Genomic DNA, 15,330 nt, shown 5'->3' on the forward strand with positions numbered 1-15,330 from the left:
TCTGGGACATCATGTCTCGCTCCATCCACCAACGTCAAGTTGCACCACAGACTGTCCAGGAGTTGGCGGATGCTTTAGTCCAGGTCTGGGAGGAGATCCCTCAGGAGACCATCCGCCACCTCATCAGGAGCATGCCCAGGCGTTGTAGGGAGGTCATACAGGCACGTGGAGGCCACACACAATACTGAGCCTCATTTTGACTTGTTTTAAGGACATTACATTAAAGTTGGATCAGCGTGTAGTGTTATTTCACTTTAATTTTGTGTGTGGCTCCAAATCCAGGCCTCCATTGGTTAATAAATTTGATTTCCATTGATGATTTTTGTGCTGACATTTTGTTGTCAGCACATTCAACTTTGTACAGAACAAAGTATTCAATGAGAATATTTCTTTCATTCAAATCTAGGATGTGTTAATTGAATGTTCCCTTTATTTTTTTGAGCAGTGTATATGTTCAGCTGAACATTTTTCTGCTTACCGAGGCTCATAGAAGCCTATTTCCACACCAGGTGTACAACACCCTCTGTAGAGTCTTTCCTCTACGATTTGTGCTGCCCCTCAGGATTGACCACTGCACCCCCTACAACCAGAACCTGATTGACCTGCCCAACTGCACAGCCACCGCTGTTAGAATTGGCAAAAACAAGGTATTCAGTTGAAATAATCTACAGACGTTAGTTGTAGAAAATGTGTAAACCACAAAATAGGGGTAGGCAATACAGGTCCTGCAGGGCTGGTGTCAAGCATGTACTAGATGTCTCTTAGGTCCAAAACACTTCAATCAAATAGCTGAATCACCTCCTAAGTGCAGTCACATTCTCCAGAGTTGTGATAGTGTTCTCATTATTTGACTGAGGTGTGTTGAAGCAAGGACACATCTAAAGGTTGCAGGACTCTGGCCCTTAAGGTCTGAAGTTGCCCAACCCTGTCTTACAGAGAGCACTAAATCATCAAAAATGACACTGACAAAAATTATATTTGTCATGCTAACTTTTACAAATAGGTGTTCTGTACCCATGAGGACCTCCATGGGGAGGATCTCCATAAATATGGGGGTCTGGAGTTCCCCCAGATAAATTATAGCAAGTACAACATGCATCCATATCGCTATTTCTATGGCTGTGGCTTCAGACACCTTGTAGGGGACACCCTACTGAAGATGGACATCAGGAGGAAAGAAATGATGGTAAGCTGATGTAGTCCAACAAATAAACTGAACTAAATCATGTACATGTAACACACTTTTTTCACTAAAGGTGTGGGAGCATCCCAGTCTGTATCCATCCGAGCCAATCTTTGTACCCTGCCCATATGCTACAGAGGAGGATGATGGTATCATCCTGTCTGTGATCATTACTCCAAACAAGGTCAGGTATATCTTAACTGTGAATTTCTAATACCTCACAGTACTTCATAGAAATAAGGAGAAATGTTAAATGTAAAATTGACCATTTTGAGTTATAATATTATTCCCACATCAAAACCATATCTGGAGTGTTGCCTTGATTTTTTTTCATGCATGTTTGAGAAATCCTTTAATCTAAAAGGCAACCATTCAGCTGTGCAAAACACTAGGTTGACATATCACTGTCTCACAGGGTAGTCCTCCCCCCAAAATTCCCCACTCAGCTCCTTCAGACTAGCCTGCAGCAATTAGCAAACACCTGGTGAAACTGCACATCTGCTGAGCTCATTATAGGAGCTCCCTGCTAGTGCAAGGCTGGTAAAAAAAAAACACAAAAACCAAAACACGAATAAATATTTGAACCCACCTTTTCTCCACACTAGGCCTCCAGACAGACTGAGTTGATCCCATAACTGACTTCCAACAGTTATAGCCTCACTCTTTCTCCAGTTTACTTTTGCAGAAGAGATACAGCCAAAAAGAAAGACAGTGTTGACTAAAACATCAATATCTTCCTGTGTGTTTAAGCTGACAACTTTAAAGAGACATTACATACACCACACAAATTTTTCCTCAGCTTATGAAGCAAAGGTTCAATTGACAAGGAATAAAGCATCCCTAACAAAGAACAGCCTTGCCTCACTCCTCCATCCATTTTCTTCCACTTTATCTGGGGTCGGGTCGCTGGTACCCTTGGGGGTAGCAGCTTCAGAAGGGAGGCCCAGACTTCCCTCTCCCCAGCCACTTGTTCCATCTCCTCCATGGGAATCCCAAGGCATTCCCAGGCTAGCCGAGAAACATAGTCCCTCCAGAGTGTCCTGGGTCTTCCCCGAGGCCTCCTCCCGGTGGGACGTACCTGGAACACCTCACCAGGAAGGCGTCCAGGAGGTATCCTGACCAGATGCCCGGGTCACCTCAACTGGCTCATCTCGATGTGAAGGAGCAGTGGCTCTAATCTGTGTCCCTCCCGGATGACCGAGCTTTTCACCCTGTCTCTAAGAGAGAGCCCAGACACCCTACGGAGAAAATCCATTTTGGCCGCTTGTATCCGCGATCTCGTTCTTTTGGTCATGTCCCAAAGCTCATGACCATAGATAAGGGTGGGAACATAGATTGACCAGTCATTTGTGAACAAGATCCAGAGATACTTGAACTCCTATACTTGGGACAGGACCTCCTCGCCCCCGACCCGGAGAAGGCACTCTATCCTTTTCCGGTTCAAGACCATGGCCTCGGATTTAGAGGCACTAATCCTCATCCCGGCCACTTCACACTTGGCTGCGAACAGCTCCAGCAAGAGCTGTAGATCACGACCTGATGAAGCCAATAGGACCACATCATCCGCAAAAAGCAGAGATGCTATCCTAAGGCCACTAAAACGGATCCCCTCAACACCTTGGCTGCGACTAGAAATTCTGTCCATAAATGTAATGAACAGAATCGGTGACAAAGGGCAGCCCTGGCAGGGTCCAACTCTCACCAGAAATGAGCCCAACTTACTGCCGGCAATGCGACCATACTCTGACCTGTCACACAGGGACCTGACAGCCCGAATCAAAGGGCCCGGTACCCCATACTACCGGAGAACCCCCCACAGGGCTCCCCGAGGGACACGGTCGTACGCCTTCTCCAAGTACACAAAACACATGTAGACCGATTGGGCAAACTCCCTGCACCCTACAGGACCCAGCTGAGGGTGTAGAGCTGGTCCAGTGTTTCACGACCAGAACAAAAACTACACTGCTCTTCCTGAATCCGCTGTTCAACTATCCGACTGACCCTCCTCTCCAGGACCCCTGAATACACCTTGCCAGGGAGGCTTAAGAGTGTGACCCCCCTAAAATTGGAGCACACCCTCCAGTCCCCCTCCCCCTTTTTGAACAGGGGGAATACCACCCCACTCTGCCAATCCAGGGGAACTGCCTACGATGTCCATGCAATATTGCAGAGTTGCGTCAGCCAACAACATTCAGAGCTTAAAGGAACTCCGGGTGAATCTCATCCACCCCCGGGGCCCTGCCACCGAGGAAATTTTTAATCACCTCTGCGACCTCGTCCCTAGAGATTGGAGAGCCCAACCCAGAGTCCCCAGGATCAGCTTCCTCAATGGAAGGCATGTTAGTGGGATTGAGGCGGTCTTGGAAGTATTCTGCCCACCGGCACCTCTCTTTACCAAAGTGTCCAAGACATATGGCCACAGATGAAATGATGACAAAGTCGATCATCGAACTGTGGCCTAGGGTGTCCTGGTGCCAAGTGCACATATGGACAGCCTTATGCCTGATCATGGTGTCGTTATGGACAATCTGTGACGAGCACAGAAGTCCAACAACAGAACACCACTTGAGTTCAGATCGGGCAGACCGTTTCTCCCAACCACGCCCCTGTAGGTCTCACTGTCATCACTCCTCTTAAAACATTGAATGAAGCACTTAAGCAACCATTTATTTTAAGTACATTTGCAATGTCATGGTACAAAATCTGGATCATAGCTATGAAACCAGGGCTTAAACCAAAAGCAGTCAAAGTTTGCCACAAATATTGGTGTTCAACCTGGTCAAAACCTTTTTCTTGATCTATAGAAATCAAAACAATATCTATGCTCAGTGAGCTGGAGATTTCCAAAACATCTCTGATTAAAGTGACATTATCACTTTTCAGCCTGCCAGGCACACAAAAGGTCTGGTCTCCATGAATGACTGAAGACATCACTTCTCTAAGTCTGGTAGCTAGGACTTTGGAAAAGATCTTGTAGTCCGTGCAGAGCAAAAAGACTGGTCACCAGTTCCTTAGATCCTGTAGATCTCCTTTCTTTGGAAGCAGAGTAACGACTGCTTGTCTGCAGCTCAGAGGCAGCCAATCTCTCTGCAGGCTATCTGTGATCACCTCCAGCAAGTCCTTGCCAATCACAGACCAGAAGGACTTGTAGAAATCAACAGGAAGACCGTCCATGCCAGGGGATCTACCACTCTTTAGGTTCATCAAGGCAGTATGCAGTTCATGCAGCGTAAGCTGAACCCCCAGTTTTTGATTGAGTCTCTGGCTGAAGGTGCTCCTGTATCCGGCCAGCACGTCATGGAGTGGACGAGACTCGTTGTCCAAGATGGCCTGCATCTTGGGACAGGATCCTTCTTTCTGACACCACTGTCAGAGACTCCAGCTCCACTCCAATGACGTTACTGGACAACGTCTGTTGGTGTCCTCCACCTTCAGCCTGCATACAGGGTAGCACTGGCAACCACAGAGTCATAAAACACCCTTTTATATGCGTCATAATTATTTTTTATTTGCCTGTTTTTCAGGACAAGAGTACTTTCCTTCTGGTTTTGGATGCAAAGACATTCAAGGAGCTGGGAAGGGCTGTGGTGCCAGTCAACATCCCATATGGCTTCCATGGAACATTCAGTAGCACAGCCTAGACTTGCCTTCTTTAATGTTCTTGTCTAATTATACATTACAAATGACTTCGCTATACATTTAATGATAGACTGAAACCCTTCATGGCTCTCTGTTTATATGTTGCATGCTGATGTTTTGCTTATATTACAAAAAAGGCTTAAGAATGTTGATACTATGAAAGCTTTAAGCACAATGTACCCTGTATTAGTGTAAGTGTGTGTTTATGCTATTGTGCAGCAGGGAATGTGTAATGAAAAGAATAGAAGTACTTTATTCATCCCAGCAGGGAAATTACTTTGCAGTTACAGCATAGAGACAAGACACAATAACAACTACCACTGCCACTACCACTACCACTGAGTAGTAGTTGTAGATAAAATAAAAAATAAAATATAAAATGCTATAAATTGTAAAAATATAAAATGCTGTTAATATAAAAAGCAACTTAAGAGCAGTCCTTGCAAGATTCAAAAAATGCAGATATGTATATGTAAATATATGTACAGCAAGTGTGCCACAGTGCAGTTGTGCAAAATCGGACTGATTAGTGCAGAACAATGATTTAGCTTTGATTGTACAGTGAGATGGCATGTGGCAGGTAGGATTTCCTGTATCTGTCCCTACGACAGCGGAGCTGGAGCAGTCTGTGTGAGAAGGTGCTCCGCTGTCTGTCTACTATGTGGTGGAGAAGGTGCTGTTTATTGTCCATAATAGACAGAACCTTCTTCAGTGTCCTCTCCACCACAGTTTCCAGGGACACCAGCGTTAGTCCCAGTACAGAGCCAGCTTTCCTGATGATTTTGTCCAGTCTATTAGAGTCGCTGGCTCTGATGCTGCTTCCCCAACACACAGCAGCAAAGAAGATGGCACCGGCAACAACACTGTGATAAAAGATTACTTAAATAAAAGATACTGCTTCCGTAAACCCTGCAATAGCAGAATAAATGATAAATGATGGCAGTACATTTCTAAATACATGAAGCATAAGGAAAAACTTGTGCTTATGTGTAAAGTGCTTTGATTCACTCATGTTTGACTGAAAAAAGAAAAAACAGGAAGTGATCATTGGAATAAAATGTTTCAAAGATCACTCACACCATTTTTTCCCTGTAGCTTTAAAAATTACTTTGGTAATTTTAAAGGAAATACTGTCACCCCGCAATGCTTTTCATAAGTCACAGGAATGTTTTCTTCTTTGTTTGTGCTTCCCTTTTAAGTGTCTGTAGAGAACAAAATGTGTCACTCTTTGTAGTGTAACTGCAGCTGGAATAAGTATAGACATTTTTAATTCATTTAACATTTTATTTCAGCAGAAAGATAAAATAATTTTGTAAATGAATTCTCTGTCATTTATTTACAAAGAGGAAAAATATGTTTCCATATTTCTATATTCTAAGTATAGATTCAATAAAAACGTAGGTCTTTTAACACATTTCCTCCTGAACTGCAGACAGGTCACATTTAGTACACAAACAGGGTGACCAGAGAAATAAAACAAACACAACTGCCTCTTCTCCCACTTAACTTGTCAAACAGCAGATTTAACTCTGCAGTTTATTAGAAATTAGAGCCAAAGTTTGCCTCAGGTTGCACTTCTTCTCTTTCAGGTAGGACTCCAGGTTTCGAGCTTCTGTCAGAATGCCCTCCAGTTCCTTCATCTGTGTCGTGTCTGCTGCTGCTCTCTCACTGGAACAAACCAGACTGACTGTAAAAATATGATCATACTCTTAAATCAGCAAAAAAGTTACACATCCTGATGTTGTGTAACTTCTTCGGTCTTCATCCCACGTTTTGAAAACAATCAGTTGTTTAAACAATCAGTTTAAACAAACCTTAACGACTGGTGATTACACACTAAACACCTGGACCCGCTGAAAGATCACAGACTACTGGATCCTTTCAGAACAACGAAAGCTGACAGAGAGCATCAAACTCAAACAGTTTTAAGGTCAACACCTTGAAGGAACACACACTAATAAGTGGAGGTAATAGAATATATTAGAAAGTAAACTTAGCTCATCCTGACTGTATATGACATTGTTTGATGGGGTTAGGAATGACTCAACATTGACTTTAAACATGTAATCTCTTTTTTCCACAGCGTGAAATCCAGTGCAGTCATGCGTTTATGTTACGTAGACACAAACAGAGTTTTTTTTTTTTTAAGTTGCCATAAAAAAACTGCTAGGACCGTTGCCAGGTCCTAGCAGTCCGTCAATAGTTGGGCTGATGATCGGTTTAGACTACCTGACTGCAGGTGTTTGACTGTGATAGAGATTGGGTCGGTTTCCCTCACACATTCACACTCTTCACTCCATCTCATTTGGTGCTGACTCACCTGGCAGATTAACCACAACCAGAGACAGATGCAGACTGTCACTGATGGGAATTGGGGGTAAAATCATGTAGAGCACATCCAGCTTTATTGTTACTGGACTACATCAGTAAAGCATTTGAGATGAAGATCTGTCATGATCTTCACTGACAGCCAGATGGATAATCTAGCTCAGCATAGGCAAAATGTTTTGGGTTCTTTTATTCCAACCCCTAAGGAAGAAGTTAGTGCTTTCAACTATAGCAAAGAGCTGCAAGAGGTGTTGCTGGTGCAGGTAGTCTCTTCTGCTAAATTCAGAGACAGAAAGCCTTTTGTCTTTGCCATGACAGGGGAATGAGTGTATGTATGGCTGAAAAATTTTCATGCAGTCTAGATTTATAAGCAGATCCAGGTTTTTTAAGGTTATGATTCACTCTTAAACTTTTAATCAGCTGATGTAAGGGTGATCGATATTTTCAAAAAATATCACAATATTTTTTTTAAAACATCCATGACAACATCACAGACAATATTCCACATTTTCAGATTTTTCATTTGTTTTTATGATTTGGTCAAACAAATATGTAACTTCAAAACAGTTGCTTTTTTAGTTTAATTTATAAACTGACATTAGAATAAGAAATATTTTCATAAATAAAATCACATATGTTTAGTGCATCAAAGAAAATATAAAATAGATCAAATATAAATGTAAACTAATTATAGCCAACAAAAAGCAGTTTGAAATCAGTTACCAAGTGTAACAAAAAAAAACCCCACAAATAAAACAAACTTGTAGTTCTACTGAACATTAGTTTTAGAAGATGTTAAAAAGTATTTCCCCCTCATGTTTTTTAAAGAACGCCTACATTATGTGCAAAGCTAAGAATTTTATTTTAATATGAAAAATAATCTTACTTTTAAAAATGCTCAACACCAAAATACATGTTACATAAAAAACTCTGCAGATAGTAAATGCTTGTGCTCACATTCTAATGATCTGGAACTCATTTTAACTGCTTAACTGAGGTCGGGCTTAACTGAGCCCAACCTCAGTTAAGCCCGGTATATATATATACATATATCAAATATGTCAATATCATTTGATATTGTTATATTAATTTTTTTATTATTGTAAGCAAGATTATGTAGCACACCCCTAAGCGGATGAACAATCTCAGTTAAAATGCCGTTTTGAGTCATTTGTCTGCTATTCTATTTGCACTGTCTTTTCTAGTTTGTTTTTTTTTTGCATTTGAAGCTCATTGGTTATGATTTCCAGAATGCAGTTTGAATATTTGCAATTTCTTCACTGGCATTGATATTTTTTCGCAGAATTGTATCTGACAGTTAACATTGTGCCAGTGCTTGTGGTCACAAACTGTGTTAAGAAAGTGTGATGTAAACACTATCATTGGGGTGGTTAAATGTGGTCTCTTATGCGGTCATAGGTAGTTGCATAGCTAATTACCAGACATCAAAAAATAAGCTATTACCACCCTCAAGCTCCAAGCCAGAGTAGCATGATCAAAAACTGGAATAACTTCAGGATTACCGTAAAAGGTCAGTAAAGTTTGTGAGCAGCATGCTGATCTCTCTTCCTGCACCTGGAGCAAGAAACAAAATGTCACATAATAGTAAGATTTCCATTCTAGTAGTAAAAAGGAACTATCACATGTTTTATATACGTTTTTCAGCATCTGTAAGTGATCTGAGGTTAGTCTAGACTGGGGCATCCTTACACATATTAAAAGTAGCTCACTACTTGTGAGAAAGGCATACTTGCAGCTGTGGCATCAAATGAACCGGCTGACTTCAGAATAGATGGTTCAGAATTAGCTTTTTTCTTCTTTGGTGGAGATTTGTCCCGATATGAACGTGGACAATCCATCTGCAGCAAGGAGAAAAGATGAATACTTAAAGCTTGTCATGGCAGTTTTGTTCCTCTTAATCTGTCACTGTATCATCTGTCAAACATCTGAACGCACGTTAAAAACAGATTTCTCAAAATGGAATATCCAAGGTAAAGTGATGCATGGTTTTGAAAATATTTTACAAAAATAGTAAATGTGTGCATTGTATTCACATACAACAGACCCTTTTAATCGAATACCTCGAAATAAAATTCTCTCTCCCCCCCTCACCACTGCACACCATTTTCTACCTCGTTACATGCCTTGTTTAAAGTGAGCGACACCAGAGTATCTTGACCTATGCATGTAAACCCTAAGGCAGGGGTGCCCAAATTTTTTGAGACCAAGATCTACTTTTTCATTCACCAGCCGGCAGAGACACAAGACACAAAGTTATGAAAATTGTAAATGAAACTCTATTGACTAATTTTATATGCAAATACACATCAGTAACAGCACACATATTAAAGTGGTAGAACATTTAACACAGTTTTGTCCTCATAGAGATTCTGATACTAGAAGGAGATTACTAGTTTCTCATAGCAGAAGCTTGTTGCAAACTTTAGGCCAGCAGGCGAAAATCAGTTATGGTAGATCTGAAATTTAGTTTTATAATTTAAATGTGAGAGATGGCAGACTAATAGGAGGAATCAAAGAGAACTGTTAAGATAAAAGCACATCTTCTAAAGTTGGGATATTTTTCCTCCAGCAGGTAAAGGGAGTGTCACCTCAAGCCAGATGTTGGACTGGATTTTATTTCAGTGTCAATTGTGAATGTTAGCTCCTCATTTTCAGCAGTGGAGCTATGCAGGTTGAAAAAGCTTCTCATTTTGGAGAAAGTCTCATAAACATCAACATGTAGTCAGTAAAGCTCCTCTCAAACTCTGGGCTCAAGGCAAGATTTTAATATTGGACAAGTAATTTAATTTCACAAAATTGTTGTGGGAGGAGCCATTTATTTGCTAAATACTTCATTAAATGTCCTATTTGATGTTTGTTGTGAATGACACTCGCAAACAAGGTAATTAGACCAATTTTGTCGTTTATTGAACACTAAAATTACAGCGGCTATAATGCGCCATAGAAACAGTAAACAAAGGTAAAATAACCTGAACAAGTAAGCAACTCAAAACCACTCCTATTTTTTTACTTAGTCTGTACTTAGAGATTACGTTAAAAACATAACATTCAGTCCTCTACGATATTTTATTTTCAGTCTTTCTGTTTATTTTGCGATTATCTATAAGCGCTCGCCTGAACACAGCAGTGGTTGATTAGCTATTTTAAACTCCTGCTCTGCTAGTGATGTCAGAAATTCGGTCTGTGGATCACCTTTTTTTAATTGAACCGAAACGCACAGAATTGCGCAACACATTTGCGCATTAGTTTTGTTGGGTCATTAATTTGAACATGTTTTGTTGAGTTCTTCTTTTTTATCTTTAATAAATTTACAAACGTTTTCGATCTTAGTGAATATTTTGATAAGTGTGTCAGGAGAGGACCTGCTGGTCTCAGCCTCCTGGCAGCATTCAGCTTGTCTCTTACTGCAGAAATCAACTCAAAACCTTCCAGAGATCGACCGGTCGATCGTGATCGACATATTGAGCACCCCTGCTCTAAAGCATTCAAATGCTGCATAATGCTCAAGTGAATGCTGGTAAATTGCAAGCCGCACTTGCAATTTACGCTCTTTGGTTATGCTATTCAATCTGCATCCACTGAAAATACACCCTTGCAAGGTACAGTGTTTATCACAGAGCTAGAGTTGATTCAAGTGGCCTAAATATAAAGATCCCTGCCACATATTTTTTAGACACAATTTTTCTTTTGAAAACCTTGTATCCTTTTCCTATAATTTCAAAAGGTTCTCTGTGCTGATATGTCACATAAAGTGTCAATAAACTTCGTAGTTGTAACAAAATTGCCAAGATATAAAAACTTGCATGAATATACTTATTTTATCCATCCATTGTCTATACCCGCTTGTCCCTGTATGAAATATACTCTTTCATGAGAAACTATCTGCCATGTAGAGACAACTTATTAATAGGGCTGCAACTAATGATTATTTTAGAAATTGATTATTCTATCAATTATTAACAATGAGTAATCACTTATTCAGACAAAGAAATTGGCACATTCTCCAACTGAACCACTTAAATAAGTGGTTAAATTGACTGATGCCTCCCATCCCTCCTCCCCCTACCCTTTTTTTATTACCCCCTCTCCTTTCTTTTCTGTCTTTATTTTCCTTTTTTATTTTATTATCTTTATACTTGGTCTGTACATATTTTGTCCTGTTCAGTTATGTAAAAAAAAAAACTCTTAGGAGGTGAATTATATGCCTTTTTCCAGCTGTTCACTCAGTAATTCTTTTGTATTTGTGTCTCCTTTTTTGTATGTCATGGAAAGGTTGTGTAATATGTGACATAAGTAGTAATTTTGTGACATAAATAGTTAGAATTCCTGTTGTAATGTCCCCTTTCCTCCTAATAAAAAAATATAAAAAAATACTTATTTAATATTTATCATTCCAAAAAAATATTCAAATTTATTAGAATATTAGAAATATATTTTAAAAAATGCTATTAACCAAATAATTCAATTCATTTTATATAAGAAAACATTTTATTGCCTTAAATGCAATGCATTAGTGAACACTTATTTCTAACATCAACATGTGAAAGCTCAGCCTTTTCTGCTTGACTTAGGATCAAACACAGTGTAGAGCTAAGGTGCTTTGGATTAACCAATTAATAACTGGATAGCAAAATATGCTTAATAGAACATTTATTTTGAGGAATGTTAATGGGGTGAAGCTAAAACTATGCCAATGGAAGAGTTCTGGATAGAACAAATTTGTAAACAAAGAAAGGTAAAGTGTATATAACTTTTGTACAGTTTACGCTTAATTAGTACTGTGGGTGTGTTCTTTATTCAGCAAATGGCCTGTTTTTGAGTGTCCAATTAACAAATAATTGATTACTAAATTAGTTGATGATGATTTAAATAGTCATTTAATGACAATCTGACCGTTTCAGTTCTATTTGTTACAAACATTTCTTATTGTGTAAAACTTTTGAAGATTAACACTGAACGCGTGACAAGTCTGTGGAACGCACTGAAGTGTAACACTGTCACATAAACTAGCCTGTCTTAGTAAAATATTCATATAAAAATCATTTTATAAAAGAAAAATAAACTTTTTTATTGCCGTAATGCTGTAAATATTTCATTTCGGGAAATAAGTTAGTCTAAAATGTATGTCTTCTCAAGATAAGTAACATGGAAATTGGCTTCTTATTTTGATATATTGAGTACATGGTTGTGAGAAGATTCCTGCAGATAAGTAAACAGTTGGATGTGTGCATGAAGTGATATCAGATGTTCTAACCTCTTGGGAAGTTGTTTGGGTTGTCCCTTTGTTGCTGCTCAGCGTCTGTTTGGCTACTGCTGGTGCCATCAGTTTTCCTGCCATTGTTGCCATGTCTTTCATTACACTGTAGACAAGACATTTAGCAAGTCAGTGGCTATTCCTAACACTTCTATTACAAGTGATAGGTCACGTTTGCATGAGTTCAATGCAGCTAAACACAAACGTTGTAAGGTTCAGTATAAAAAGTGCTAAATAAATGTATCTAGCACAGTTTCACTGAGCAATCGTGGAATATTAGTGGTTTTACTGATAGATTTTGTTTAAGGATAAATGTCAAATATTATTTACACTTTTACAGCTTAAATCTGTAACAATTATTATACCTCCATAAATATTACTGTACGTGTTAATTTATTATCTTATCTGTATGAGGACAACCAGAAGCTGCTTATTACACTTCTCAAAAGCTATAAAGTTGATTTGTATCAAACGACTTCATACTCATGCTTGTAATTTATCAGCAATTCTATTTTTTATTTCGCGACCTTTATTGCTAAGTATAAGCTAACAATATCCTGAGGAGGAAAAATAAATATAAGCAAAACAAGCTAGTCGCTAGCCTGTTGCTAATAAACTGCATAAAACATGTAACAACGATTGTTTACAGGTGACTACTCACAAGCTCACTCACAAGTGCAAAGGGTCTGTTTAAGAATTAAATATATTCATATATTATTGCGTTTTCATCCGCAGCCGAACTAGACGTTATTTTCTAATTAATTTTAGAGGGGCGCAAAACAACAGCGCGTGTCAACCGTGATGGATTCAAGAAAACGTCGGGCCAAAGAACTGCGCAACTTTTCTGTGGCTTTTGAAATTTAACCCATTAATGCCTGAATTCATATCCAATTGTATGGGCGGGCATTGGGGAGCATTGCTCGCCCACAGAGTCAATCGTTCTCCTTTTTTACCTCAGAGTGACCAACTTTCTATTATTTCTATCTCGATTTGATACAATAGAGGTTCCAGCACTTCCCGTATCTGTGCCCTTTGTTTCCCGCATTTTTTTTTCAGTCGTTACAGCTGCTTAATCCATTGTTAACATGTCATAGGGGAGAGCTGCTGCTACTGTGCAGAGCGGCACGCCGGTGTATGTTAGAATCATGGCAGCAAACTAGCCAAAGGAAAAGAACTCTGCACAGTTTTATTCCTAAAATTAACCCGAGTGAGTTGAATAATGCTGTTGTAATGTTAGCTAAATGATGACTAGCTAATGCCAATATATCACGTTAAGGTGGTTAACAAGAAGAGGCTACTAGTATTGTTGTCATCTATGTTCAAAAGTGGGTAGTACTGGTCATGTTCATTTGAGCAACTTTTTTGAGAAAATAAAGGGTACTTATAAATAATTGTGTATGTTTTCCCCATGAAGAGACTTCAGATGTACCTTTTTGTAGTCTGAGCACTCCAACACTACCGTTGGACTGTTGTTTGTGGACACTGTGATTTCCTGTGAATTATTTGTTTATTTCACATTCGTTCGGTTATTAGTTTCGTTTCATGGAAACGCAAGCTCTCAAGAACAGTCTTTGTGAACGTGAGTTGTAGATGTTTCTCACATTCCCACAGCTCTTGAACGCAGCATCATTGGCATCACTTGCCAGTAGAAGGAGCTCTTTCGAGCTCACCTAATCTAGGAGCCAAACATACACAAACATGGCGAAAATGCAGGCGGACAAGATGCTGTCCCCTCTCTGGTGTTCCATATGCTTCTTGGTCCTGGCGCTTTCCGGGGGAACCCCGTCGGTCCTCCATCTTCACCAAGAGCGACGCTACACCCTTCCTCAGAACAGAGGCTTTTTCACCGTTGGAGCGAATCTGGATGTATTCGCGCGAGATGGAAGAGGCGCCGCGGCTCCAGCGCTGCCTCTGGCCGCTCAAGTTGCGTCCGGTTCAGGCGCCCAGGGGGAGCAACGGAGCCGACGGAGCGCTGGCAAGTCGGCCATGCCGAAGGTTTACGGCCAGGTAAAGCAGCGCACGATGCAATCCGGTGAGGCTGGGGCAATCTGAGCTCCATGCATCATCTCACACTGTCCTTAGCTAACAGACGTGGACATTTCTCACCATTCTTCACCATAACCTCACATTACTCCAACTTGAATGTGGTAAAGAAATGTGTGTTTGTGCTGTTTAACCTTGCTCAGGGTAGTGCTGAGGAGGTTCATCTGGTGTTTGCAATGGTGCAGTGAACATGCACAAACCAGCAGCCTGCAAATGGCAGCCTGTTTAGAATAAGATAAACCAGTAAATTCAGATCTTACTAGAACCCACTTACAATTCTACAAACATCAGAGTGTCTGCAGGTTCCTGTAATTAGCTGGAAGAGGGAAGCCTGGTGTTTTCTCAATAAAGAGACTTGTGGTGTTTGCAGGTGTGGACTGTTGGGTAACTAACAATTGATTTGTTTTCCTGGGTGCTGAAGAAAATGCAGCACTGCAAGGATTTTATTGTCATCCAGCACTGAAAATACTGGAAGGAAAATGCCTTGGCAGAATGCTGTACAGGTATGCATTAAACAAGAGCTTGGTATAATTGATACTTGAGTAATAGTTAGATCAGGACAAGGAAGTGATCTCATCCTGCCTTGGTCAGAGTAAAGCAAGCCTATGTTTGCTGAGGGGGTCCGCTGTGGGTTTGCATCACTGGAACATAATTATTAGGATTGGCGCAAGTCGTCAGTGATGCTAGCTTTGCTTTGTCATTCAATAAAGGCCATCCATTAGTCTGACATTCTGTGTGTGACTAGTGCACGCTCCTCATCTTCCAGGATGACACAGCTGTTGAGCAGGAAAACACTTTGAAGGAATGAGTGCAGTACCACAGCAGCATGCAAGTTCAGGAAGACTTGGAGAAAGAGGGCTGT

The 15,330-nt window shown here is 40.2% G+C and overlaps 2 protein-coding genes across 4 annotated transcripts in view; both read left to right on the forward strand.

The window, feature by feature from the left end:
- The first annotated feature begins 578 nt into the window (after positions 1 to 578).
- Positions 579 to 5,115, forward strand: LOC111611924 (beta,beta-carotene 9',10'-oxygenase-like). The gene is made up of 4 exons (XM_023350930.1): positions 579 to 647; positions 1,004 to 1,186; positions 1,257 to 1,367; positions 4,708 to 5,115. The coding sequence occupies exons 2-4, from the start codon at positions 1,094 to 1,096 to the stop codon at positions 4,822 to 4,824; spliced, it is 321 nt and encodes a 106-aa protein (XP_023206698.1). The 5' UTR covers positions 579 to 647; positions 1,004 to 1,093; the 3' UTR covers positions 4,825 to 5,115.
- Positions 5,116 to 14,081: 8,966 nt separating this feature from the next.
- sorl1 (sortilin related receptor 1) overlaps positions 14,082 to 15,330 on the forward strand; it is a 194,641-nt gene continuing 193,392 nt past the window's right edge. For all 3 annotated transcript variants that reach the window (XR_002754350.1, XM_023351415.1, XM_023351416.1), the window contains exon 1: positions 14,082 to 14,432. Coding sequence is in view for 2 of the 3 variants with exons in the window: in XM_023351415.1 (XP_023207183.1) it covers positions 14,124 to 14,432 (309 nt within the window). In the remaining variant the exon portion in view is untranslated. The remainder of the gene's footprint in view (positions 14,433 to 15,330) is intronic.

The sequence above is a fragment of the Xiphophorus maculatus genome, chromosome 18 (assembly GCF_002775205.1).
Source record: "Xiphophorus maculatus strain JP 163 A chromosome 18, X_maculatus-5.0-male, whole genome shotgun sequence".
In the NCBI taxonomy this organism is placed as follows: domain Eukaryota; kingdom Metazoa; phylum Chordata; class Actinopteri; order Cyprinodontiformes; family Poeciliidae; genus Xiphophorus; species Xiphophorus maculatus.